Source organism: Xiphophorus hellerii, chromosome 9 (genome assembly GCF_003331165.1).
Source record: "Xiphophorus hellerii strain 12219 chromosome 9, Xiphophorus_hellerii-4.1, whole genome shotgun sequence".
In the NCBI taxonomy this organism is placed as follows: domain Eukaryota; kingdom Metazoa; phylum Chordata; class Actinopteri; order Cyprinodontiformes; family Poeciliidae; genus Xiphophorus; species Xiphophorus hellerii.
The window spans coordinates 22,085,685-22,110,491 of NC_045680.1; the positions used below are offsets into that span (position 1 = coordinate 22,085,685).

The 24,807-nt window shown below is 41.8% G+C and overlaps 3 protein-coding genes across 6 annotated transcripts; 1 reads left to right on the forward strand and 2 right to left on the reverse strand.

Annotated features, from left to right (window-relative positions):
- Window positions 1-1,738: 1,738 nt before the first annotated feature.
- On the reverse strand, window positions 1,739-12,779 carry paics (phosphoribosylaminoimidazole carboxylase, phosphoribosylaminoimidazole succinocarboxamide synthetase). Of its 3 annotated transcripts, XM_032572369.1 has the most exons (15): window positions 12,404-12,779; window positions 11,236-11,733; window positions 11,102-11,161; window positions 9,422-10,012; window positions 8,348-8,425; window positions 7,959-8,107; window positions 5,833-5,872; window positions 5,551-5,748; window positions 3,897-4,075; window positions 3,639-3,818; window positions 3,447-3,560; window positions 3,276-3,359; window positions 2,360-2,540; window positions 2,112-2,270; window positions 1,739-2,011 (listed from the first exon to the last, which is right to left on the reverse strand). In XM_032572369.1, exons 1-15 carry the CDS (start codon window positions 12,762-12,764, stop codon window positions 1,845-1,847), a joined length of 3,039 nt encoding a protein of 1,012 aa, XP_032428260.1. In that variant the 5' UTR covers window positions 12,765-12,779; the 3' UTR covers window positions 1,739-1,844. The 3 variants fall into 3 exon arrangements, with proteins under 3 accessions (XP_032428260.1, XP_032428262.1, XP_032428261.1); XM_032572371.1 differs by lacking the exons at window positions 7,959-8,107; window positions 8,348-8,425; window positions 9,422-10,012; ... (1 more) ...; window positions 11,236-11,733; window positions 12,404-12,779 and adding an exon at window positions 6,336-6,437 and having other exon boundaries at window positions 1,743-2,011; XM_032572370.1 differs by lacking the exons at window positions 7,959-8,107; window positions 8,348-8,425; window positions 9,422-10,012; ... (1 more) ...; window positions 11,236-11,733; window positions 12,404-12,779 and adding an exon at window positions 6,277-6,361 and having other exon boundaries at window positions 1,743-2,011.
- On the forward strand, window positions 6,458-18,703 carry ppat (phosphoribosyl pyrophosphate amidotransferase). The gene is made up of 11 exons (XM_032572375.1): window positions 6,458-6,616; window positions 13,230-13,296; window positions 13,477-13,683; window positions 14,690-14,802; window positions 14,885-15,030; window positions 15,314-15,386; window positions 15,471-15,622; window positions 15,904-16,031; window positions 16,111-16,332; window positions 17,434-17,554; window positions 18,054-18,703. The coding sequence occupies exons 1-11, from the start codon at window positions 6,489-6,491 to the stop codon at window positions 18,209-18,211; spliced, it is 1,515 nt and encodes a 504-aa protein (XP_032428266.1). The 5' UTR covers window positions 6,458-6,488; the 3' UTR covers window positions 18,212-18,703.
- LOC116725944 (uncharacterized) lies at window positions 18,386-24,797 on the reverse strand. Of its 2 annotated transcripts, none has more exons than XM_032572374.1 (9): window positions 23,645-24,797; window positions 23,479-23,542; window positions 23,191-23,246; window positions 23,064-23,097; window positions 22,955-22,977; window positions 22,807-22,870; window positions 20,956-22,476; window positions 19,039-19,078; window positions 18,386-18,960 (listed from the first exon to the last, which is right to left on the reverse strand). In XM_032572374.1, exons 1-9 carry the CDS (start codon window positions 23,720-23,722, stop codon window positions 18,948-18,950), a joined length of 1,893 nt encoding a protein of 630 aa, XP_032428265.1. In that variant the 5' UTR covers window positions 23,723-24,797; the 3' UTR covers window positions 18,386-18,947. The 2 variants fall into 2 exon arrangements, with proteins under 2 accessions (XP_032428265.1, XP_032428263.1); XM_032572372.1 differs by having other exon boundaries at window positions 19,039-19,081.
- Between the last annotated feature and the right edge of the window lie 10 nt (window positions 24,798-24,807).

Below are 24,807 nucleotides of genomic sequence, written 5' to 3' on the forward strand. Positions count from 1 at the left end.
TGTTGCCATGTTACTGTTGTCTAGGAAACCTGGAGTCACAGAGACTTGGACATTATGTCCACTCTAGCTCTTTGGATTTGTCTCAGCTCTTTGGTTAGGGAACAAGGAGGTTGGTTGTTGGTGACTGCGTTGTATTTTCAGAGTTTAAATACTTCAAATATATATATATATTTAAATGAAGATCTTTCTTCTTCATTCTTCATGGACTCATCTGCACACTCTGCCGACAGTACTTCTGTCCTCCCACGGCCACCCACGCATGCAAAGATCCTGGATCATTATACTTTTCTCTTTTTTTTTATCAAGAAGAAAAGGTGAGATATCATAGAAGAAGAAGAAAGAAACAGAAAATGGTGGCATAGTAGTCATGAGTCATTCTCTTGGCTACAAACTACTGGAATGAAGTGAAAGGTTAAGATTTTGCAACAGGAAAGGATGAGCCTCAGGCGCCCTCTGGCGGTTCATCTGGAGTCCTGCAGCACAGGAGATGGCGATCTGGCGGGGTGTTTTTCTGATATGTTTTTTTAGCAGCAGCAGCAGCAGTGATACTCAGAGCAAACCAGGTGTCATGCAGATGGTGTTGTGGGAGTTTTACGAGCAGTGAGGAGGAAAAATATTTGTCAACCGTGTGTTGTTTTTTTTAAAAAAGCAATTTATAGAAAGCACAGCAACAAATTACACAGCAGATATGAGAAGCTGGGAGGTCAACTATCAAAAACGGGCATTTGTCTGAGTGAAGAGTGAACAAAATTAGTCTTAAGATTTATTTTTCTGACTATGTGATTACAATGCAGAATTGTGCTGTTGAAATGTAAGTGTGCTTTACGTGACAGTCCGACACGAGTTAGTGCGGAAAAGGACAGTTTTATAAAACAAATACCTCAAACATAAACAGTGTTGCATGCATTTATATTCATATCCCTTTGCCTCTGAACTCTCCTAATGAAAACCACCTGATTAGTAAATAAATAGTAATTTAATCTTATAGCATTTGGGCAGGTTAAACTCTAAAATAATATCCCAAGCTTTGGACATCTTATGGGTGTAGCTTATATTTCCACAATTGGAAATTGTATAAATACAAAGATGAAGGGAACCTGGGCTGGGCTTCAGAAAGGGCTTACAGGGGCAGGAGCCCATGGCTGCAAGGTTTGGGGGTGGCCAAGGATTTAGAGTATTTTTGCAATGAATGCATCTTTTACATTGTACATTATATAAAGCTCGTAGGCCCGTACGAATTGTGTTTTTACAACACTGAAACATTTGAAAGTTCTGAACCTATAATGCATCTTTTTGGAACCGACACTGAGCCGTCTTACACAGGACATCTTAAACCTGCTACGGTCGGTGAGCATCAGACAGGAATTACAGACGCCAGTAAAAAGAATTGAAAACCCAACGTTTCCCCCAGAAAACCTGCTAAGCCCGGTGGTTGGGCGCTAGGGCAGTCATTCATCCAGCGGCCCCTCGTGTTTTTGAGTTAAAAAAATGTTTAAAGTCGACAGGAAATTTGAAAATATCACTTGATAATCATGTATTATTGAAAGATTGGACGATTAACACCTGAACACCAACTATAAAGTCTTAAGAGATGCAAATATTTTAAAAAGACTTAAATAAGCAACACTTAGCCTGGTGGCCCACCAGGCTTATAATACACTGGGGGAAACCCTGAAAACTTTATAATGCTGCATTTTACTTTCTGCTGATGAAGATGATGGATTAAACAGACAAAATAAATGGGCATTTTATTCATTCTTGTTTTAATGGAATGATTCAGGAAGATCTACAGTTAAAGGACAAAGGCATGATATGGGTTTAGGGCACAAGTCGGTCTAAGCTACTTAGAGGCTACAAGCTTGTAGTTTTTGGTCAGCAAGCTTCAGAGACACCCATGTGTTGAGCATGGAGGCCCTGATCTTGCACCACACCAGGTGGTTGCTCAAGCCGATGATCTGCGCCGCAAACTGAGCCGCGGCATCAGGAGCGAGGACCGTGGAGCAGCCCAGGCCTGTGAAGGACACGGAAGACAAGAAAGCTTAGCGGCTGTGACGGATCAACCCGCCTCCCATTAATGGAACAGCAAACAGGACGCCGAGCGCTCTGCTCACCACTCGGCAAACGGAGGGATGACCAAACGTCTTGCGCTCCCCAGTCTGGAGTGAGAGGGGGGCAGTTGATGACGGGATAAGCGGTGTTTCCAGACATCACCGGCCCCAGGCCGTTACTCCTGCCAGCTACAGCCACGAATATGGTAGGAACTCCGTCACCTAGGGGTGAAAAAAAAACAAAACATAAGAGATGAGGGATGGGGCAAAAACACCACTCAGTTAGCCCTCTCATCTTAAGAAATGCATACCTTCATATTCTGCTTTAATACGGAGGGTTTCATCTGGGCCTTTGTGAGCAGAGGTGACCCTCAAGATGCAGGGGAGTCCATAGGAGGTGCAGGCCTTCTTGATTTTTTCACAGTGAGCCATGTCAGAGGTGGAGCCCATCAGAACAACCACCCGGCCGCTGGCTTGGGGCTCCAGGAGGAGCTACCGATAACACAGGGATCAATACCCACAATGAGCACACTGCAGAAGATAATGTTGAAGGAGAACACCAACTAGTGCTGCAGAATACTGTAAAAATTGTCCAAGGGTGGACTCTGCAATCTTTATATTTAGCAATCTGTATGCTCATCCTTCTGGTGGTATGTTTTCTCATATTTCCCCAATAACCTTTTGAATTTCAGAATGACAGACAGTTTTTGAAATGGCCACCATTTGACTCTTAAACCAATTATTGCCATAAACTGTTCCCTATTTTTATGACTTGGATGTCAGTGGCTAGCTGTGCCCACCAGACAATAACCATTATCAGTTTTAGTGAAAATGTACATGCTCCACTATAACCATTTTGAAAAATGTCCACCGGGAAAAGAAAAAAAAAAAAAGAGTTCATTTGTATTGCTCAAAATATGTAGGCTATGATTTGACACTAAACACATTCAACTAGTTGGAAATTTTAGTGTAAAAATCATTTTCCATGATGACAAATAGTGGCCATCTTGAAAAAAATCAAAACATTATCAGTAAATATGATTTGTGGGTCCAATTATGTACGATTTGCCACCAAAATTATTCATCTGCTCGGGGACCATCTTGGAAAATTGCCACCATCTTAAATTTTTTCAGTGGCTAGCATGTAAACATTTTTGCCGAAATATTCAACTATCTGCTGCACTAAACCAAAGCATTCCTCAGGTACTGATATCAAGTAAATCCTACCTGGACCCTTTCAGAAACCCACTCAAAGTTCCTCTTCACCATCTGCATTGCTTCTGGTGTAACTTCTTTCAGGTCTCGATACACCTAGGAGGAAAAACCCAAAAACATTTTAGCCTTTACAGTTCCCTGAAAGTGCATCATCATACAATAAAGATGATTATAATTTCTGACCTGCTTGTCTTTCTGCTGGCTCCGATCCCCAGCCGGCCAGAGCCTCCACGAGTCGTTGTCGATGACGTCAGCGAGAACAATCTCCCGCGTTTTAACATTCACACCGAACTCAATCTACAAAGATTTGAATGGGAAAATAAAATAAGTTCTGTTGTTGGGCAGAGTAAATAACCAGCAGGGGCGACTACCTGCCTTCATGTCCACCAGCGTGCAGTTCTGAGTAGCCCAAGCCTTCTCTAGAATCTCAAAGATGGCCACTGTGCTGCGGTTCATAATGTCCACCTCACACTGACCAATGGTGAGCCCAGCCAGGCTGAACTTGGCCGCCAGCACCTGCTCCTCGGACCACTGAGGATCGTTGTTGGCGTCGTCCTAAAGAGAACGACAGTCATTCAGCTCCCGCCCATTTACGGACGGCCGATTTCAATCATCGTGAGCCTTCGCGCTTACTTTGAAGAACATCTCCATCTTCAGTGGGGTGAAGCGGTAACCCTCTGTGACTCCCGGGTTTCTCTTCAAAAAGGACCCAGTCGCCACTCTGCGACACACCCACTCAATGGGAATCATCTCACAGTGGGCAGCGGTGAACGCCGTCTCTGAATGTTGCTGCACAAAGGCAGTCTTAATGCCTGCAAAACAAGACAAGGTGTTAAGACTCGAGCCTAATTCCAGCCTTGGACTTTAGAAATGCATTCCAGGTTTTTGAAGGAGTGCCAGACATTTTTTAATGTCCAAATTCAACCCTTTTTCAAACTCGGAAACAGCCGTCCATTCTTGAGCATATTTTTCAAATTTAGCACAAGTGTGACAGTACTAAACAGGAAAGAATATTCATGTTTGTATTGCCTTAAACGCACAAAACTTGGATACATCAGTAGCTATAAGAGCGAACAAATGTGTAAAGTGATGGAAGGGCATGTCAAATGAACGGCTGTACAAATGGTTCACTCCAAATGGCCATCCCAAATCTGTTATTTAGATGGATGGAAGGATGGGCAAAAACAAAGGGATGAGTGGCTTGGTTAGGGCAGATCTAATTTGCCACTCATCCCTTATAAAATACACCAATAAACGCCCAGCCTTTCCAGAGTAGTTAACAAAAGACGATAAAATTAAATGGCTCAATCGTCATTTCAAGAACTGAATGGCTGATTGTTTAAACAGAGAGAACTTCAAAAAGCCGTCAGCAGTGTGAAGACAGGCTCCATCCCTCAATGTAATTCTGCTTAATTAGAACGTGACCGGCCAAGTTCTGGTGAATTATGAGAAGAAAGTCACAAGACGGACCCGGGCTGCCGCTTGATTTACACACACCAGACTGAAGAGGCACATGGCAGAAAATGAGCCAGTTACTTCTGCATAAAGGCAGAGAAAACGAGTGATTTGGAGATAAATTCATTCATAGGTGTACCTTGTCTTTACAGATAGCAAACACCTGACATTACCTCAGGTGTAAGGTGTCCTTAGTGGTCACCTTACTGATCTCTGGCCTTTCCAATCAGGATCACACCAGCATTCATGTCAATCATTAGTACTCAGCTGCTAATAAGACTAAGGTTATCGCAATAAATCGCTTGAAAAATTGAAACAAATTCAATAATTTTCCATTTGCATGACTTATCATTTCTTTAGTCCAGTGCATTGGTCTCAACCAGCCCTTTTTTTGAATAAGACAGTTTAGTCTACAGAAACTTCATAATTCATTTTATTTATTTATTTTAGGTATATAAAATGTCTTCTGGTTCTATTGTTAAATGTTCATTATAATTTTATTGATTTTTGAGAATCTGCCTTTGCATTCTTATGCCATCACCATTATGTTACCTGAAAATGGTCTCTAAACAACAATATTATTGTGTATTGCAATAAATGATGTGGCAATTTCTTGTCAAGCTAAATTTGTTATCGCGACGGGTCCTAAATAAGTTAGTTTTCCTTAATACTGTCAGAGAGCAGGTGGGAGGAATAATGGGCATAACCCTAAAATATCTTGAGGAATTTGTGTGAAACTTGCTTGAGGGCAAATGTGACACATCTGCACCAGCTCACGCTGCAACCTGCAGCACCAACACCTTTGGGTTCACAAACGTCACCAAGTCCTCACCAGATTCCTGGAGAAGTTTGAACACGCAGCAAGTCGTCTTATTGGCGATGGCAGCCTTGCCCTCCATCTGATCCTTCCTCGCTGCATTCCCAGCGGTGATCTGGTCTTTGGACTGCACCAGAACCAGTCCCGGCTGGTCCACCAGCTCGAAAATCTGCTTTGTCTTCCCCTCACTCAGCTTCTGGCCGATGTTCAACTCTGAAATCACGCACAACAGCGAGAAGAGAAATCAAGTAGGTTGCGTTTAATTACTAAAGCGTGAGTTGATTTTTCGCTCAGTACCTGTGCTGGAAGCCATCGCGTTGGTCGGTCCCAAACTGTCCTAGAATACAAACCAAAGAAAGTTGTCAGGGGCAGCAGCAGGGAGGCGTGGAGGCACGCAGCAGGAGAGGGAACGAAACCTTACGTTCACTGACAGCCAATCACAGCCTTCCACAGACTCCCTCAGCCAATCACAGCAGCGTTGTGCAATCACATGGGTTCAGGAAGCTCCAACACATAATTTTAAGGAGAAAAACTTTGGAGTGCCACCATTTTTAAGTTCGATAAGAGAATCGATTTGTCGAAAACCAGATCAACACGAGACAGCAGGTCTAGTGACCAAGCGGGATAGTACAAACACTTGTGTTTGTGATCAAATTCCGCTTTATTCATTCATGAAGAGTTAGGACGTCTTGTTTCTTCGGTGAAAACCGTCTTAACCTTTTTTTTTTTTTTCCCCCTTACCCTTGATTGAATTAGTGTTTCGGGCTCGTGATGGCGAGTTAAAAACGGCGTCATCTGACCTGTTTTTGTTCGCCGCGTCGTGTCACACAAAGCACGTGTTCGCTCAACAGTGTACGTGCACGCGCACGCTGCTTCGTTCCGCGGCAATTGGGCACGAGACCGTCCGTTCGGGTTAACGGGGTAACCGTTGGACTCGCAGCGCCGCGGCCAGCATGGAGTTTGAGGAGTCCGGTATTGGGGAGGAGTGCGGGGTTTTCGGCTGCGTGGCCGCCGGAGAGTGGCCCACCCAGCTAGAGGTGGCTCAGGTTCTCACTCTGGGACTGGTGGCGTTACAGCACAGGTAAGAGTCGTGAAGGTTTGCCTTGAGTAACGACGGATAACTTATAATTTTTTGGCTAATGGCTCTCTCTTGACTGGCTTCTCTCCGGTGTCAAGTTCAGGAGAAAATAATAATAATAATAATAATAATAATAATAATAATGCAGGCACGGTTGCCTGAACTCTTTTGTCATGAGCTTAAGTTAACTCAAACCTGTAAACATTTCATACATTTAAAATGTACTATTACTTGCGTTGGAGTTTCTGTGTGACGTTTTGAGTCCGCTCAATATTTCTAAGTAGAAACTATGCGAAATTTGTGCTGTAAAACATTTAAAGTTACTGCTCGGACTTCTTTCTATAAAAGCCATTAAAGCCACTTCAGAATAGAATAAAATAGAATTCAACTTTATTGTCATTGCACTGTCACAAGTACAAGCAACGAGATGTAGTTTGCATCTATCCAGAAGTGCTCTACGAGATATAAATATTTATTTACAGATGTACAAGACTATGTATGTATGGACTATAAGGGGTTATAGCAAGAGATATAGATATTGTGTATAAATATAAATATGGGAGCTGTATGCACAGATTATACAGAATATACAGATTATACAAGAATGTTAGGGAATGGATTATATATGTATATAATATAATACAAGATAAATAATAACCTATATTTAGGTTTTCGCATACACTACAACATATAAAGTTTTATTTTGCCGTGAATCGCTATTTAAGCAATGTGGAGTCTACCCTCCCAAAAACAAACTTCCAGGTGCACTTGCCTCTGGTGACATCACATAAGGCAACTGATCAGTGTTGAGCGCATCTTTTCCATTTTTCTCATGTTTTTTTATGGTAATCTTCACATTTATCAATTTGAAATTTATTCTACCAAAGAGTTTCCTAATTTCATGTAACAAGGTCAACATGTGTGATGTAATTCACACAAAGAAAGAAAACTGCAGGATTGGCAGGGTTTGTCTATGTTTGATAAATTAATTGATGAAATTCAATTTTTTTTAAAATGTCATTAGTTCAGTTTCTAAGTACATCTTGGCCACTTGGTTTGATTTAATTTCAAAAAGAAGAGAAAATAAAAATTAGCTCATGATTAACACATAAAATGTTAAAGAAATTGTAATGACTTTTTTATTTATTTGTTATACCTACGTAAGTGACATATAACCCTTTTATGTGACATAAACAGAAAGCCAAGGTGTGCTATGTATTGGATAAAAAAAACTCTGCTTCATAGTAAATTTGACTTGCTGCCATTAAACTATCAGCCTGTAACGCTTGAGAAGTTGTTTTTTTTTGTTTTTTTACTGTAGGTGACACTGGTTTCTAACGATTACCTGTGTTTTCGGGGGTGGATTAGAGTGGGCCATGGAGCACACGGATTTGATCTTTATTATGGGAACATGCTCCTGCTCCTCTTTGCACTGTGCCTCCACCTGAGCACGGCCTGCATTCAGTAGTTTCGCTGGTTTCTGGTATGTGGAGTCTGAAAGTAAAAACATCGGCATGCTGTGATGTCATTACTGTCCTTCAAACATAGTTTGCGTCACAGTCGACCTAATCTGGCATTGTGCGTGTCTTTTATTAGTTGTTTTTTTTTTCTTTGTTGCTACAATTATATCCTCATCTTATCAGCCTCTAGCAAATCGCGGGACAGAGCCCTCGCTCATTTTGAGACATCATGGGACATGCTCAGTGATGAGAGAAAGGAGGGATTTTTAAAAACCTTGATCCACAGCTTTTCTCTTCGTTCCTCTGTTTGCTGGAAAGTTGACGTCTTTTCCCGCCAGACTCTCAGAGGGGCCTGCAAACACCATGCAGCAAAAAACAGTGAGGAAGTAAACTCGACAGCTTAATCTTTTTTTTAACCTAGTTTGTTTTCATGCTTTTCAGGATATTGATACTGTGAATGTTTAAGTAATTTTAAGTTTTGAATACTGGGGATATGTTTGGACTACTACCTCATGCTAACATTAGCTTTATACTCAAAGTGAGCATTTTAGCTAACCTTACGATAATGAAGGTAGTAAGTTGTTAATATTAGTAAATGGTGATGATAGAAGTGTTTAAGTTAATATTAGCATTTTTGCACATTTTAGCTTTTACACTACTGTTACTCAATTGAATATGTTACTGTAGGTTAATATGCTAGGAAAAGTCCTAATAACATTAACATTTTAGCTCATTTTGATATAAAAGCTAAACTATATGTAGTGAATGGAGTAAATCAGTGTCAGTCAGCATGCTATTGATACCCCAAATGCTATTGACTACATTTCAGCTAAGCTTAGCATTGTAGCTTACTTTAGCATGTGCACTGTTGTTTGCATTGTACATGGATAACATCACCGGTGGTTAACATGCTAGTTTAGGGAATACTTTAGTTAACCTTAGCATTTTAGCTAATTCTGTACATTTTCATGACATTTAACAAAGACAAACTGTTTGTTGTTTTAAACTTTTTAAGGCTTGAGTGATTAAACCCACTGAAGCTAATTCTTCTTTACAATCTCAGATTCGGTTCACTTTGACAGGCCCCGTTTACATTTCTTCAGAAATTGTTTGGACTTTTACTTTGTAGACAAAAGTCCAAACCCTACGATCCTATTTTAAGGGTCAGTGTGTAGAATGCATTACTTTATTAAAGCAATGCAGTATTGACATTTTATTCTAAAACAGATAAAGATATTGAGGGTAAAGCGCTGCCTCGTGTTTTTGGTTGGTTTAAGTCCCTTTTTCTTGTTTAGCTAAAGAACTAAAGGTCTGTTAATAGTATTTAGACAAATTATGACCAGCTCACTCTTTGGGTTGTGATGTTGATCCGACTGATGCTCCCTGATTTCTCGCAGCCTCAGATCATCAGTGTCTGTGAGTAGGCCAGAATCACTATGACAAGTTTTCTCCTCCACTGCTGCTCCTCTGCTTGACTTTGCTAAGCAAACGTCAACCCGATGGTTTTCCTCACAGATCTGCAAGACTGGGAGTGGGCCCGAATGCGAGGCGTCAGCAGCCCCCCTGCAGCGTAGCGAGCCGTTTGGGGCGTGCGTCATGATGGCGTCCACTTCATCATAAAACCTCATGAGACGCTTCCGCTCGGCTTCGTCCGTCTTGCTCCTCTGAAGGGACCGGTAGAGGTACTTGAGGTTTTTGTACTTGGTGTGGCACTGCTTCCAGTCGCGCTCAATGCCTTGCTGCATGAGCCGGTTGGAGATCTGGACGAAGATGTCCCTCTTTCTGGTCGAGCTCTCCAGCTGCTTGCACACGCGCTCGTCGGACCACACCTGGATGAGAGCTTGCACCTCCTGGTCGCTCCAGTTCCGGCCAGTGTCCGACACCGTGACCACGTGGAACTGGTCTGAGCTCGGGGAGTCTGCTTGTGTCAAATGGGCCTCTGTGGTGCAGAAGAATAGAGGTAGTAAAAATCTCTTTGATCCAGAGTTCTTGCACATTTCGCTATGTTAAAATTTCATAATTTTTGAGGACTCTTGGTCGGTTTTACCCAACTTCATTGTATAAATCAAAAATTTATGGCAGATACAAAGGGATGCTGTGAATATGGAACTGGATAATGAATGAGACTGGATGTAGCACTGCAGCTAACAATGATTTTAGTAATTGATTAATGTTTTTTTAATTACCACTTAAGCTTATTTTGTACAATATTTTAAAAAATGAAAATAAGCACCCAAATTCCTTTTTTTAAAAACAATAGAATATACATTTTATCGCCTAAATGCAATCACAGGTTTCCTTTAGTGAACGTTTGGTCATTTGTAGGAAAGGATGCATCTGAACCAAAAAAATACTTTAACATCAACACAACAGATCTGTTGATTAAACCAAAAGGTTCTTAAAAGGAGATTTTATTATTTTTTTACTCAATCTGAAGTTATATATGTTAATTATGTTTTACCTCCTTCCTCTTTAAAACATATTTAGAAACGAAAGCATTTCATCTTAAATACAAATTGTATATATTTTACAGTTTTGGTTTAACATCAGCTTTGACTCCATTCGTAGCAGAGTCTGAATACTCCAGTTAATGATCATCAATTTACTAAATTAGATGACAATTACTTCAAGAATCGAGTCATCACAATTAATCTAATTTACTGTTTCAGTCTTAGATGGAAGATGGAATGTTGTTGGATGGATAAATTGACACTGGATGGATCCATTGCATGGATTAATTAACAGATGATGGAAATGGATGAACATTGATTGATAAATGTTCAATGGACAAACAGACAATTGATAGGCATAGATGAATACATTATGGAGAAAAATGGATGGATGAATATACAAATGAGCAAACGGTTGGATTTAGCACACAAGTGGATGTTGGATTTTGAACAAAGATGGATGGCTGTTGGGTAAATGAATGGATAAGACTTTTAGGTAATGTGAAGATGAATGAAGGTCAGCAATAAACATTTTCCATATGTTACACAGTGAATGAGATTGAAACATTATGTCATACCTGTGCCTCTCCATTGTGCTTCTATGTCTCCATCAATATCATAATCATCACTGTTGTCGTCTGAAAATATAATATAGAAAAATTAATTTTCCTGAATTCAAATGTATGGTGTGTAATCCATCAGAATCGCCCACCATCTTCAATCTCAATGATGATCTCGTTGTCTGACGTCGTGATGGATCTTGTGTTGCACGGCACCGTCTGTAGCTGGCCCACCGCCGCATCTACGTTGTATAGTCTCTTTTGCATCTCCTCTGTCCCATTCTCCAGTCCCTGGTTCAGCAAGATGGCTTCCACCTCTTCAAAAAACTTCATATACCTTCCAGGGCCCCCGGCTCCACTGCCCGCGGCAGCGTGGGCGCTTTTCGCCGTCTTGTAGTCGTACTTCAAGTTCTTGTATTTGGTCCGACACTGCTTCCAGTTGCGCACCACCCCGAACTTCCTCTGCATCTGGCGGGCCATCTCTTGGAAGATGCACTTGTTGCGCAGCGTGCTCTTCAGGCGCTCGCGGACGCTGCGGTCGGCCCAGACGCACAGCAGCGCCCGCACCTCGTCGTCCGTCCAGTGGCGGCCGCCTTCTTCGGTCACGTTTGGCGTGAGAGGAAGACTGGGATGCATTCTAGCCTTTATTCCTACAGACACACAGACATTTCTATCTAGGGATGAACCGATCCACTTTTTTCATTGCCTCTATCTGAGGTTTGGTTTTGGCCTATGCCTACCACTACAGAAAATTTGTGCTGAACTGACTTAAAACGTTTCTTTTTTGTAAACATAAACATATATGTACTGAGTTACAAATATATTTGATAACGCTGCACCAGTACAGCACGTTTAAATACAGCAATAGCCTCCCAAGCTTGGTCAAACAAGTAAAAACAGCACAACTTTGAATTTGTTCAGTCAGTTCAAATAGGAGTACAACAGCCTAATGTAAAATAAATAAAAACAATAGGTTGACTACCTTGGTCAAACATGTAAAAATAAACTGCAACAAACTTTCTTTAAAGTGCAACTAGGAATTCTAAAAAACCATGAGCAAAAAGCATAGAATTAGACTGAATAGATCAGCCCTTGTATATCGAGCACATTGTCACTGATACCCGCTCTAGGATTTTCTAAATCAGTGCATCTCTACTTTTACATTTGTTAAAACTTTTTTTTTGAATTGGGGAAATAATTCAGCTTTTGGAGCAAGCAGGCAAAAAAAAACAAAAAACAAAACTTGTATAACATGCTTGCTCTTTAAGCAAAGCTGAACGTTTTAAGCAGTGCTACGGTTTGTGGTAACCCCAGATTTACCTTCATTCATTGGCACTGAGACTGAGGAAATGTAGATGGCCTCCACCGGCCTTCCATCCAGTCCCGGGGCAAAGCCGGCTGACGTGCCCGCCGCCGCGTCACCCCTCCTGCTCTGAAGTCCCAGACTCCTGCTTTTAGCCTGACACTCCCTCCAGCCGCGCGCAACGCTGAGCCGCCTCAGCCGCTCTGAAATCAACTCGAACGTGCCTCTGCTCTCTGCGCCGGGCTTAGCTCCAACCTCATCCCACACTGACACGAGAGCCAGCACCTCTGCTTCCCCCCATGGCCTCTCCTGCGAGCCGTGCTCCTCCACCACCACCTCCCCGTCTGCCCCTCTTTGTCTCTCTGTTCCTCTCTCCATGTTTCGAGCTGACCTGGAAACGTTTTCGTTTCCTCGGCCCCCCCTTTCTATCTTTTTTTTTTTTTTTTTTTGTCTCTGCTGCCCGGTTCCCTAGGCAACCAGGCGGTTAAGCCTGAGAGCAACGCCTACGTGCTGAAAAGCAGCCTCACCACTGGCTTAAGCTGTGTGCAGAGGGGGCGGGATCAAGTGTAATCTGAGAAGCAGCTTGGTAAAATGGACTGAAACTGCAGCAAGACGACTCTCCATGAATGGCAGCTCCACAAATGAGAAGCTCCTTTGTTCTGTTTCTTTGTGTGTGTGTGTCCCCTCCTCCAGCTCTGGTTCCTCTTTTCTTCTTCATTGCCTAAATCAAACCGGTTTGAACTGCCTCAAGGCGCATTATCAGAGCTGAGTTTGTTGGACCATGGAATCTTTTATCAGGACTCCATCTTAGCAAAATTGACGATTTTGTTTTTGTTTCCTCAGAGGTCAGGAAAGTGCTGGGATTGTCACAAGCAATGGAGCCAGTCCGCCTACATACACGAGCCACAAGGTGAACAAGTTGTTTAATTCACACACGCATCAAACGTGCCCTCAGATCACACACCTCACACCTCAACACTTCACCCTGAACCACCTTAATGGCCGCTCCGGCCTCTCCTGGTTTGTTTCGAGGCCCTTTCTCACTCGAATCATCTGATTTCAAACAATGATCCCTCTCGGCATTTCTCAGGGCATGGGATTAGTGAGCACCGCTTTTGCACCAGAGGCTCTGCTCCAACTGCGCTACGGGAACCTTGGGATCTGCCACACACGCTACTCAACGACTGGGTTCTCGGAGCTGCAGAACTGCCAGCCCTTTGTGGTCGACACGCTGCACGGCAGGATCGCCGTGGCGCACAATGGAGAGCTGGTCAACTCCCGTGCCTTAAGGAAAAAGGTGAGGATGAGCATTATATGTTATTTGTGATTAGTATTTATGCTTCAGGCATAAATACATTTTTCTCTCTCATTTTTTCATTTATTTACTGATTTTATTCCAGCTCGATAGTTGTTTGTAGCCACTGCATTCACAGAGACCCCAGTCTGATATGAAGTTTTTAGTTTGACAACAAGCTAATTCCTCTTGGGGATCAATAAAGTTTATTCTATTCTATAAAGCCGAGTCTTTATAGAATAGAAAACGGCAGGATCGCCATGGCACACAATGGAGAGCTGGTCAACTCCAGTTGACATAATCAGCGTTTGTTAAAACACTGATTATGTTTTATTAATAATCAGTGGGCAGTATAATGTAAAATGAATGTTTTTGAGCTTTATGTCATGTTATATTATACGTCATCAAAACCTAAAGTACCTAAAGTGTTGCTTTGATTTCTTCATGCATGTTTGAGAAGTCTTTCAATCTCCCATGGCAACCATTCAGCTGTGCAAAACACCTGGGTGAACCTAGCACTGCCTTCACAGATGAAGCTCCTGGGCTTTTTTTTGTATTTTTGACTTTCTGTGTCAGAGCAGCTCTGCCCCACGGCTCCCCCACTCAGCTCCTTCAGACTAGTCAGCAGCAATTAGCAGACACCTGGTGGAACTGCACATCTACTGAGCTCATTATTCGAGCCACTTCTGAGTGAAACACTGGCAAAAACGTTGTTGAAGGGTTAATAGAGGAGCCATGTTGTGATGACATCTTGGAGGCGGAGTTTCATAAAGAGCAGGAGTTTCTTAAGGAGACAGAGGCCCAATTTCACGGCATTAAATTACAAAGTAAAATTTCTTTTAAATCATGTTTTATATATGTAGCATTTTTATAACAACTGAAGGTAACATACTTGATTGTGATTCTATGTACCTGAAAAACATATAATACTGCCCCTTTAACGCCTATCAGAACAGCAGCTTTGAGCACGTTTTGCGTCTAATGCTCCTAGCCTTAACTTGTGGTGCAGGTAATGCGCCATGGAGTCGGTCTCTCCACCGGTTCAGACAGCGAGCTCATCACCCAGCTGCTGGCGCTGACTCCGCCCATGGAGGAGCTGGACACCCCTGACTGGGTTGCCAGGTGACTACCAACTCTGAACGCTGCGAAAATGCACCTCCTCGCATTATTTCTTTACCTGATTTTTAGTTTCCTTCTACTGCAGAATTAAAAACCTCATGACAGAAACACCCACCTCTTATTCGCTGCTGATCATGTTCAAAGATGTCATCTACGCAGTGCGTGACCCGTACGGGAACCGGCCCCTATCCATAGGAAGGCTTGTTCCCATCTCTAGGCTCCACAGTCCAGGTATTTGCTGTTTGATTTTCACTTGTTTAGAATATTACTCTAATTGTGTTGTGAAACTAGGAGAAGTGAAAGTTTAGTCCAGGCTGATGGGAAACCAGATGAAGATCTCTAATAAAGACATTGGATCCGCATTTCATTCCTGGTGTCCACGATTTTTCCCTCTGAACTCATTTTCTTACAAACAGGGAGCCTCACAAGAGGCCCAGCTCCCTGGGATATGATTTTGTCAGAGGTCAGATCGCTGCTAGTGGATGATTAACGTGACTCTTTGCTCCCTGGTTAGGTGCAGGAGAAGAGGACACTGAGGGATGGGTTGTGTCATCAGAGTCCTGCAGCTTCCAGTCCATCGGAGCAAAGTAATCTTTGTTGCTTTTAATGTTTCTCCACATGTCCATAACTCTAGTCTGTATTAGCTTCTAACATTGCCACGTCCATCTCAGGTATTACAGGGAGGTCTTACCAGGAGAAATAGTTCAGATATCCAGGTTTGGAGTGAAATCTCTAAGCGTCATTCCTCGCCCTGAAGGAGACCTGCCCGCCTTCTGCATCTTTGAATACGTTTATTTTGCCAGACCAGACTCCATTTTTGAAGGTATGAATATTTCTGTATTAATCATTAAGCCGCGTATAATTGCATAAATTGGAAGAAGACAGGAAGTGGTAGGAAGATGATGATGCGGTATGTTTTTTTTTTTTTTAATGACCTATTGCGTGAACAAACTTATTCACGTGATTTTAATTGCGTTTTCAATGGAAACGTCGCAATTGCGAAATTGAGTTTTGCCGACATTAGCGGAATATCGAAAACCTTTTGCGCACATTTGTAATGGAAACGCAGCCGCTGTATAGTGACCGGACATTACCGCACCGCAGGGCAGATGGTGTATACCGTGAGGCAGCGCTGTGGCCGCCAGTTAGCCATCGAAGCTCCGACAGACGCAGACCTGGTCAGCACGGTGCCGGAGTCCGCCACCCCTGCTGCTCTGGGCTACGCTCAGCAGGTCAGTCCTCTACTCATCTGCTCAAAGATGGAAAAACGTCAACACTCACAATAATATTTCCCTGTCGTCCTTCTCCCAGTCTGGCCTCCCGTACACGGAGGTTCTGTGCAAGAACCGCTACGTGGGAAGAACGTTTATTCAGCCAAATACCCGCCTGAGGCAGCTGGGAGTGGCCAAGAAGTTTGGGGTGCTGACCGACAACTTCGCAGGGAAACGAGTGGTGCTTATTGATGACTCCATCGTCAGGGGCAACACCATCTCCCCCATCATCAAGCTGCTGCGGGAAGCTGGAGCAACAGAGGTTGGTTTCCTGTAGTTGGAGAAACTTCTTGGGTGTGATGCAGATTAGTGCAGGGGTCCCTAAAGTGGGTCCTCGAGGGCCGGCATCCTGCATGTTTTAGTTCTCTCTGGTTTAACGCACCTGGATCCAATGATGGCTCGTTAGAAGGCCTAAGAAGAACACTGACCTGCTGAAAAGGTTGTTGGTACCACCAGGGAGAGAACTAAAACATGCAGGATGCCGGCCCTCAAGGACCGACTTTGGGCACCCCTGGTTTATAGTGTTTGTTTAGTTTTTATTCTATTTATTTTGGTCTGACATTTGCAGCTAATGCTAGCTCTGTGGAGATGTATGCAGTGAAGTGTTACCAGCTTGTCTCTATTATTGTAGTTTCTATTTGTTTTAATGAAGCTCTCTTTTTAAGACCTTTTTAAAGTTGTGAAATAAATAATTCTAAGGAAATTAGCAAGTGGATATTTTTATCCACATTTTTGTTTTTTAGCTCAGTATGATTTTAGTGCTTTTATACTAGTGTTGTAAACAATTTTAAGGTAAATAAACTTTGCTAAATACACACTTTTGCCTGACAAAAGCAGCTGATATCTTGATGATCGTCAAGAATAGTTTTCTTTAATTCCCTAAAGGAACTACAATAAGCCAATAATTGAAGACATTTTAAATGTCTAAATCTGAACTCACTGAATTTAAGTGTGAAGTGTGACGACCCTCTGTTTCTCTACTGCCATCGCTGGCTATGCTAACCAGCCTAGCATTCACAACAGGATCTGCTGATGGGAAAGGCTGTAACAGTGCCACAGGAGAAGAAATTTGTTCAATTCCACTAAAATCACACATAAATTGATCTCTATTTTAAAAGAAGGCAATTTTTTTTTTTTTACCTTTTCTGTGCAGTCTCTGAGACATGACGTCTCATTCTATAGACGGCAATACACAAAGAATGTCATGTTTTATAACTAGAATTTAACAGATAATTTAAGTTCAAAGTAAAAAAAAAAAAAATCACTAATAAAAATAGTACTCACTACTTTTGTGTAAACTTCAGTGTTTAATGATTGATATAAACAAAACCGTGATAGTGATTGAAGATCCTTGGTTGTGCAGGTTCACATCAGGGTGGCGTCTCCACCCATCAAGTTCCCCTGCTACATGGGCATCAACATCCCAACCAAAGAGGAGCTCATCGCCAACAAGCCAGAGTTTAAGGACATTGCTGGTTATATTGGTAAGGCTTTATATACAGTACAGACCAAAAGTTTGGACACACCTTCTAATTCAATGGGTTTTCTTTATTTTCATGACTATTTATAAGGCAAGAAATCCCACTTATTAACCTGACAGGGCAGGTTGACCTATGAAGTGAAAACCATTTCAGGTGACTACCTGTTGAAGCTCATCAAGAAAATGCAGAGTGTGTGCAAAGCAGTAATCACAGCAAAAAGTTGCTACTTTGAAGAAACTAGAATATAAGGGCTATTTTCAGTTGTTTTACACTTTTTTGTTTAGTGCATAAAATAACATCAAAACATGTTATTCATAGTTTTGATGCCTTCAGTGTGAATCTACAATGTCAATAGTCATGAAAATAAAGGAAACTCATTGAATTAAAAGGTGTGTCCAAACTTTTGGTCTGTACTGTACATACGGTATATTTGTTTGTTTTTTAAACAATACATGAACATGTTTAAATGTTTGTCTCTGCTTGTGCTCGTTCTGCTGCTCAGGTGCCGACAGCGTCGAGTATCTGACCGTGGAGGGACTCGTCTCTGCTGTCCAGGAGGGAATCTCCTCCTTCCAGAAGGAGAATGTCAGCTCCTACAAGGAAGTAGGCCACTGCACCGCCTGTCTAACTGGGAAATATCCAGTAGAACTCGAGTGGTAACTGGAACAGTAGCAGCAGCTGCATAGTGGAGGGACTCAGTCCTGCCATCTGAAGTAAAGAAACTGTTCCACAACTACGGTGCAGGCATTTCTGCAGTCTCTGCTCGCAACTTTAAACCGTTTAAAAATCGTCACCTTCCTAAAATAATGGTCTAAGTCATTTTTTGCCAAGTGATTTCTTTTTTTTTTTTTGTCTAAATCATCTTTTGGTTAAAAAAAAAAAAAAAGACTCTCACCACTATTTTAGGAAGGCGACAAAATACTGCTTTTGGTTGAGCTTTACAACACTACTTTTTTCCTAAATCAATGGATGTGTGATTAATTTTCTAAGCACACTAATAACTATGTATATTTGTTTCCTTTGTATGTTTAAACACCAAATGTGTTTAGAAAAAAACTTTGTATTCCAAGCATTTTCATATCAGAACATTAAAATGTGCAAGAAACACAACTGGAGACCAAAAATATTAAACTCTTACTCGATGTCTTTAAATTGAATTTATTCTTTTTGCCAAGTTCATATTTTTTGAAACTTTAATAAAGGCAAAGATAAAAACAAGTACAATGAGATTAACAATATATGCTTTATATGTAATAATCAATTAGCAATAAGGATTCAGAACGCTTTAGATTCAGCTATGATCCAATAAGAACAGACTGCTATAAAAGCCACACTACATCCACTCTAAAACGGTTCTTCTGCACAGGACCAACTGTAGTTACTTGTTCATGTCGATTTATCTCCAGTTTCTGTTGAAAAAGCAAAGCTGGTGATTAAAGATGTAAAGATGAAGGAAAAGCTAAACATCTGCAAAGGACTAAAGTCACCTGGGAGAGAAACCATCACATGCATCATTCTCAAATCGACCTCCTGTTGAGAGGCAGAAAAAGTGATTTCAACACATACAGGTGCATCACAGTTTAGAAAACCAAGTGAATTTATTAGTTACCGTATTTTCCACATTATAAGGCGCACCTTCAATGAATGGCCTATTTTAAAACTTTTTTCATATATAAGGTGCACCGCATTATAAGGCGCATAGAATAGACGCTACAGTAGAGGCTGGGGAAACGTTATGCATCCATTAGATGGAACTGCACTAAAGGGAATGTCAACAAAATAGTCAGATAGGTCAGTCAAACTTTATTAATAGATTACAAACCAGCGTTCTGAAAACTCCGTTCATTCCCAAAATGAATAAAAAGCTGTTTTATTATTTTCCCCGAGGTAAAGTCAGTGACGTGGTATTTTTGTGACAGTTTATCTTTTAACAACAGCAAGGTATAACATATAGTGGAGGGGAACTTTTCCTCGATTCAATAAACACATAAAAAACAGTCTGATACTGTTACGGTAAATCAAACGTTAGTGCAATCACAATATATATCCACTTCCGCACCATTGATTGATTCATGTTAAATTCTCTGGCTGCTGCTCTATTCCCGTGTTCTACTGCGTCACTGATCGCCTTGAGCTTAAACTCTGCGTCGTAAGCGTGTCTCTTAATAGGAGCCATTTTGGGGTCTTTACACAAAACCCAGCGTGCACCGCGCTCTTCTTCTTCTACGGGGGAAAATGAAGTCGGCGGCTGCTTACCGTAGTTGCGAGACCTGTTGTGGCTCAATATTGGTCCATATATAAGGCGCACCGGATTATAAGGCAAACTCTCGGCTTTTGAGAAAATTGAAGGTTTTTAGGTGCGCCTTATAGTGCGGAAAATACGGTACTTCAGATTCATTGTTGACTGACTTGCTTCAAATGTCTGTTGATGTTTTGTTATGGCTCACAGCAACGGAAAACTGTCAGCAGCAGGAAGTGCTCTAAAATCTCATTGAGATGGCTGCACTGATTTTGGACTTGAAACATAAAATTTAATCTGAATGGGGATTTCGAACCACTGAACAGATCAGCTCTTTACCTCCTTAGCCAGGTAAGCTTCCCTTTTTATATTTGAAGCCAGGTTCTTTAGCATGAATGATCTTTTGTGGCTTACTCTCCTTTTGGGGAGTATATGTGTTAAAATTTATTATTGAGTCTTATGCAAGTTTCAAGTTTTCATCAGCTGTAAGCCACATTCATAAAAAAAATGTTTAATGAATTAAGTTTCAGTCATTTAATGAGTTAAAGCTGGAGTACTTCACTTTTATATAAAAAAAAGTTGGGGTTTTTTACGTATTTGTTAAAAATTTCACCATGTCGTGACAGTATGATATAAAACAGTTAATCTGTAAAAAAAATGATCCTAAGTCCCTTCCCACCGCTCACTGCAGAAAAGCACATCTCCCAGTCAGAGCCAGGAAAATCAATCAACTTTGTGTACATGCTGCTCAATGTCCTTCTGGCAGAGAAACAACTCACCGTTACAGAAAAACTTGATCTGTTGTCATCAGTTTCTATGCTAACCAGCTTTAGCATTCCTGGCTGACTCTGCTGCTGGGGAGAAGCTGTAGCGTCAGATAACAAGGAGGTGGGGTGTGAGGAATGCGTACATGAGGGTGATTAACAGCACTAGGACCCTCCTCTCTGCTGTTTGGTTGTTTATGACAGAGCGATACATTTCTGCAAATAACACTGGGAAAAACCAGAGGAACTAAATTTTTAAGATCATCTGCCTCATACTGTCACAATATAGTGACAATTTTATGCAAAAACAAAAGAACTGTTTTTAATAAAAGTTAAATACCAGCCAAAGCTTTCAGATTTACTGTGCCTGTATAACCTGTTGGTTCCCAACTGGGGCTTACCCGGAGAAGAGAAGAGAGGCTGGTGCCGGTCCATCCAGGCCTCCAGGTATGCTGTAGAATCCTGGGATCTGTGTTTACAGGGGCTGTAAGGGACGGCGCTGGGTTTGGGCGACTGGCAGCGTCTGAGCATCTCATCGCTGTGACGCTTGGACCCCGGGGAGTAGGCGTAGTTCTCGTACCTGAGGCGTTTGGACTGCGGGTGGCCGTCACACCTCTGCTCCCTGTGGCGCTTCCTCAGGATGGCGCGGTGGGGCGACAAGGCGAGTGCTGCCAACGACGTGAAGGACGCGGTCCTCTCAGCCTCAGAGCTTCTGCCATACAGATGGCAAGGAAGGGCGTCGAAGGGAGCCGATTTTCTCTGGCACACAAACTTGTGGTAAACCCTCAGGTAGTCGTCCTCGACTTTCTTTGGCGATTGGTAGGCGCGGCCTGGCAGAGAAGAGTCGTAGGAGAGGTTCCGTCTGAACCTGCGGTGGCTAGTCTCCGCCCGGGCCGGCGGAGGCAAGACGGGCCGTTGCCGGGGTGACTGAGTGGAGTCTTGGGGATCAAAAATCTTCACCAGCACAACAGGCCTCTTGGAAGGAGAAGACATGGAAGGGGAAAGTGATCTAGGCTTCATCGGTTCTCTTGACCAATCCTCGTCGTATTTTCTTCTGGAAAATGCAAGAGGAGACCGACAGAGGGCACTAGCTGTTCTTTCCTTGGCAGGGGTTCTGTAGATATCGGGCCTCTCTGGCACAGAGAGAGTTTCTGCTGCTGAGACTTCTGCTCCGTCTGAAGAAATGGAAAGTCTCCTAAGTCTGAAGGACGAATCTGGGGATGATTTGGCATTGATGGGGATCTGATCAGCAAGGTGGGTTTGTTTACGAGGGGAATACTCAGACACAGTGAAAGTCTTGTTCAACGACATCTCTTGTGGCTTAGCAGTGTCAGAGAAGTGCATTAGCCTGATGGAATGTAGGGTGTCCCCGATCAGCAATCCCCTGTCCCTGCCAGGAGACTGTTGTCCATTACGCAGGTTCCCCAGTGTCGAGGGGACAGGACGAGGTATCGTCTCAGTCCACATCCTCTCTGCAGGTCTGCCCGAGTCCTCTCCGAGAAGCCTCTTTCTGGCAGACGGTTTCAGGTGGGTGTCATTCGGTCTCGCTGTGATGTCAAAGGTGGTGTTGAGTCTCCCAGACTGCTGCCTGCACCGGCGGTAGCCTCCGAGAAGCCTCTTGCTGGCCGACAGTTTCAGGTGGGTGTCATTGGGTCTCGCTGTGATGTCAAAGGTGGTGTTGAGTCTCCTCGACTGCTGCCTCCACCGGCGGTACCGCCTCAGCACGGAGCTGGCCGTCGTGCAGATGGCCTGTCGATGCCAGGCTCTTTCTATCCGACTAACCATCGTTGGGTAGAGCTCGGCCAGGGTGTTGGACCGACTGCTCAGAGACATCTGCAGCTCTTCGTCTTGGTCCTCTGGCAGGAGCTCGCTCTCCGACAGGTTCCTCCATGTCTCATCCAATGACTTGAGAGTTCCCTCTGCTGGAGGTTAGTACAGAAACCAAACATTACGTTAGAACAATAGAGCGTCCGTACTTTAGAATACTTTTTAAACTTCTGCATGGGTAATTAAATTCCAACCACAAACTTCAAAGTGTTTTGTTGGGGTTTTATAAGATAGACCAAGAGAAAGCTGTGCATTATTGTAAAGTAGAAGAAAAATTATTCAACTAACCCTGAAACTAATGATTGTTTTAGTAATCGATGATTATTATGAGTAATCTGGGGAAAAAAGGCTAATTCTCCAGATATTAACACTTCTTCAACAATGCACTGCATTTCTTAAACTGTGGTGACTTTTCGTCTCCTTACCGCTATCCTCATTAGCATGTTCACTGCAGTCCTTCACTTCATCAGCTTTACATGACAAATTTAACTGTTAAGAAAAACATACTTTTTAAATTAAGCCATAGCAGATATTTTCAGCTTGAGTATCAACTATTTACCCCATTATGTTTACCTGAGAATGTGCTGCGACACTTGCTACAAAGAAAAAAAAAAAGTTAATACAAACCACAGAAAATAAAAAAATATATTTACTGGTTTCATATTGGGGTACGTATACTTACAGTTTAAGGAGCAATCGCTTACATTTAGCTGGCTCTAAGGAGGGGATGCATGTAGAATTCAGATTTTATAATTAGCTTTAATAAACACACCTCATGCATTTATTTAATGAGTGACTAAATAACAAACCTGTGACGCTGACTTTTCGAAGTGGTCTCTGGACTCTGCGAAATACTTTGAAAGAGCTGCACAATGGCAAGAAAACAAAACAAAAACAGAGTTAATAAAATTGTATTCGCAGTAAATCATTCTTACAGCGATTTGCCAAGTTTTAACGTAATCTGCGCAACGTCATAAGCAATTTAAAAGTTTTAGCTGACGTGCAATACCAGTAAGTCACCAGTGGGTGGCTTAAAAAATGAACATGTTTATATGAAAATCCAGACGGTTGAAGGCAAAACATGAGAGTTCACTTACTTCTTAGTCCAATTTTTTTGATATCGACCTCTTGCACGTCGTCTTTATCCTTGACTTTTGAATACTGTTTAAAGAAAGGTCAATATTAGTGAACATCACCTCTGCTGCAATGTTTAGAAGTTAACTGATGGAAAAAAAAAAAAATCAGCTTGTTCCGCCAACATACCTTTTCAGCGATTCGGTCCAGAGACCTCTTAAACCTGGCGGTGTTTGCTTCTAGCATATTTCGCAGAGATTGCGCCATACTGCCTGTCAAAAGCGCGTCCTTCTGGAAGCTTAAAGAATAAATGAAAATGTTGCAGGCAATAGCCGAGAAAAGGAGAAAGGCGCTATAAATTTGATTTTCTTCTTCTTCCTCCTCTCTCTGGGTGTTAGATGCGGTATATTACTGCCACCTGCTGGTATGGAGTGGAAAACCAGAATGGGGCAGGGGGTCATCTTAAGCAAACAAGTCAGCTTTGTAATGTGTATAATCGTTTCCTTTAGTTTTTTGTTGTTGTCGTTGTTGTTTTTGTTTGTTTTTTTCACAAATAAAATACATTTAACTTAGATTTTACCGTAGGTATCTTGAATTAGTTGTATTATTTCCTTTTCGGATCTGACGCCTCTACAGTGAACTCACCCCATTCTACAATAGAAGGGAACATTTATCAATACAGAGACTAACAATGGACTCTACATTCTCACTCCTAGGAGGGGAAACAAATCATATTCTTACGGAAGCAATATATTCAAGCAGTTGTGAATTTTGTACATGCCTACTTGTACATGTTAAATGCCTTTCACAACCAAAAAAAAAAAACCCCAAAAAACTTTATGTTCAAACAAGACAGAAATGTACTGTACTCCGTCGTACATTGAAATAAATGGCTTTATTTCAATTTACTGCGACACTTACGTTTAAGGATCTAAAATTATCCTAAATAAATTATAAAGCTAAGAAAAAAAAAAAAATACGAGTTTATTTAATCATTAGAAATTGTATGATCTTTTGCTGCCGGGGCTGATAAATGTTAGTGATAACATTTCACTCATCTAATTTTACTTTACGTTTTAAAAGAAATGTGATTGGACCATTTACAAGCACTACCTTTGAAGACAATCGGTATCTACTGTTAACAAGTTGCGTTTTGTAACAGTTACGACACATATGTAGATAAATTACTTCTATAATGTTTATGTTAAAATCTACATATTTAGTTGCTTTCATTAAAACTTAATTTCAGATGGTTGGCATTAATTTTTAGCTTGATTAAGACATTTTATGGTAGTTGTTTTGGATAGTTAGATACATCCTATTACACATGCTATTTAATCTTTTGCTAATTC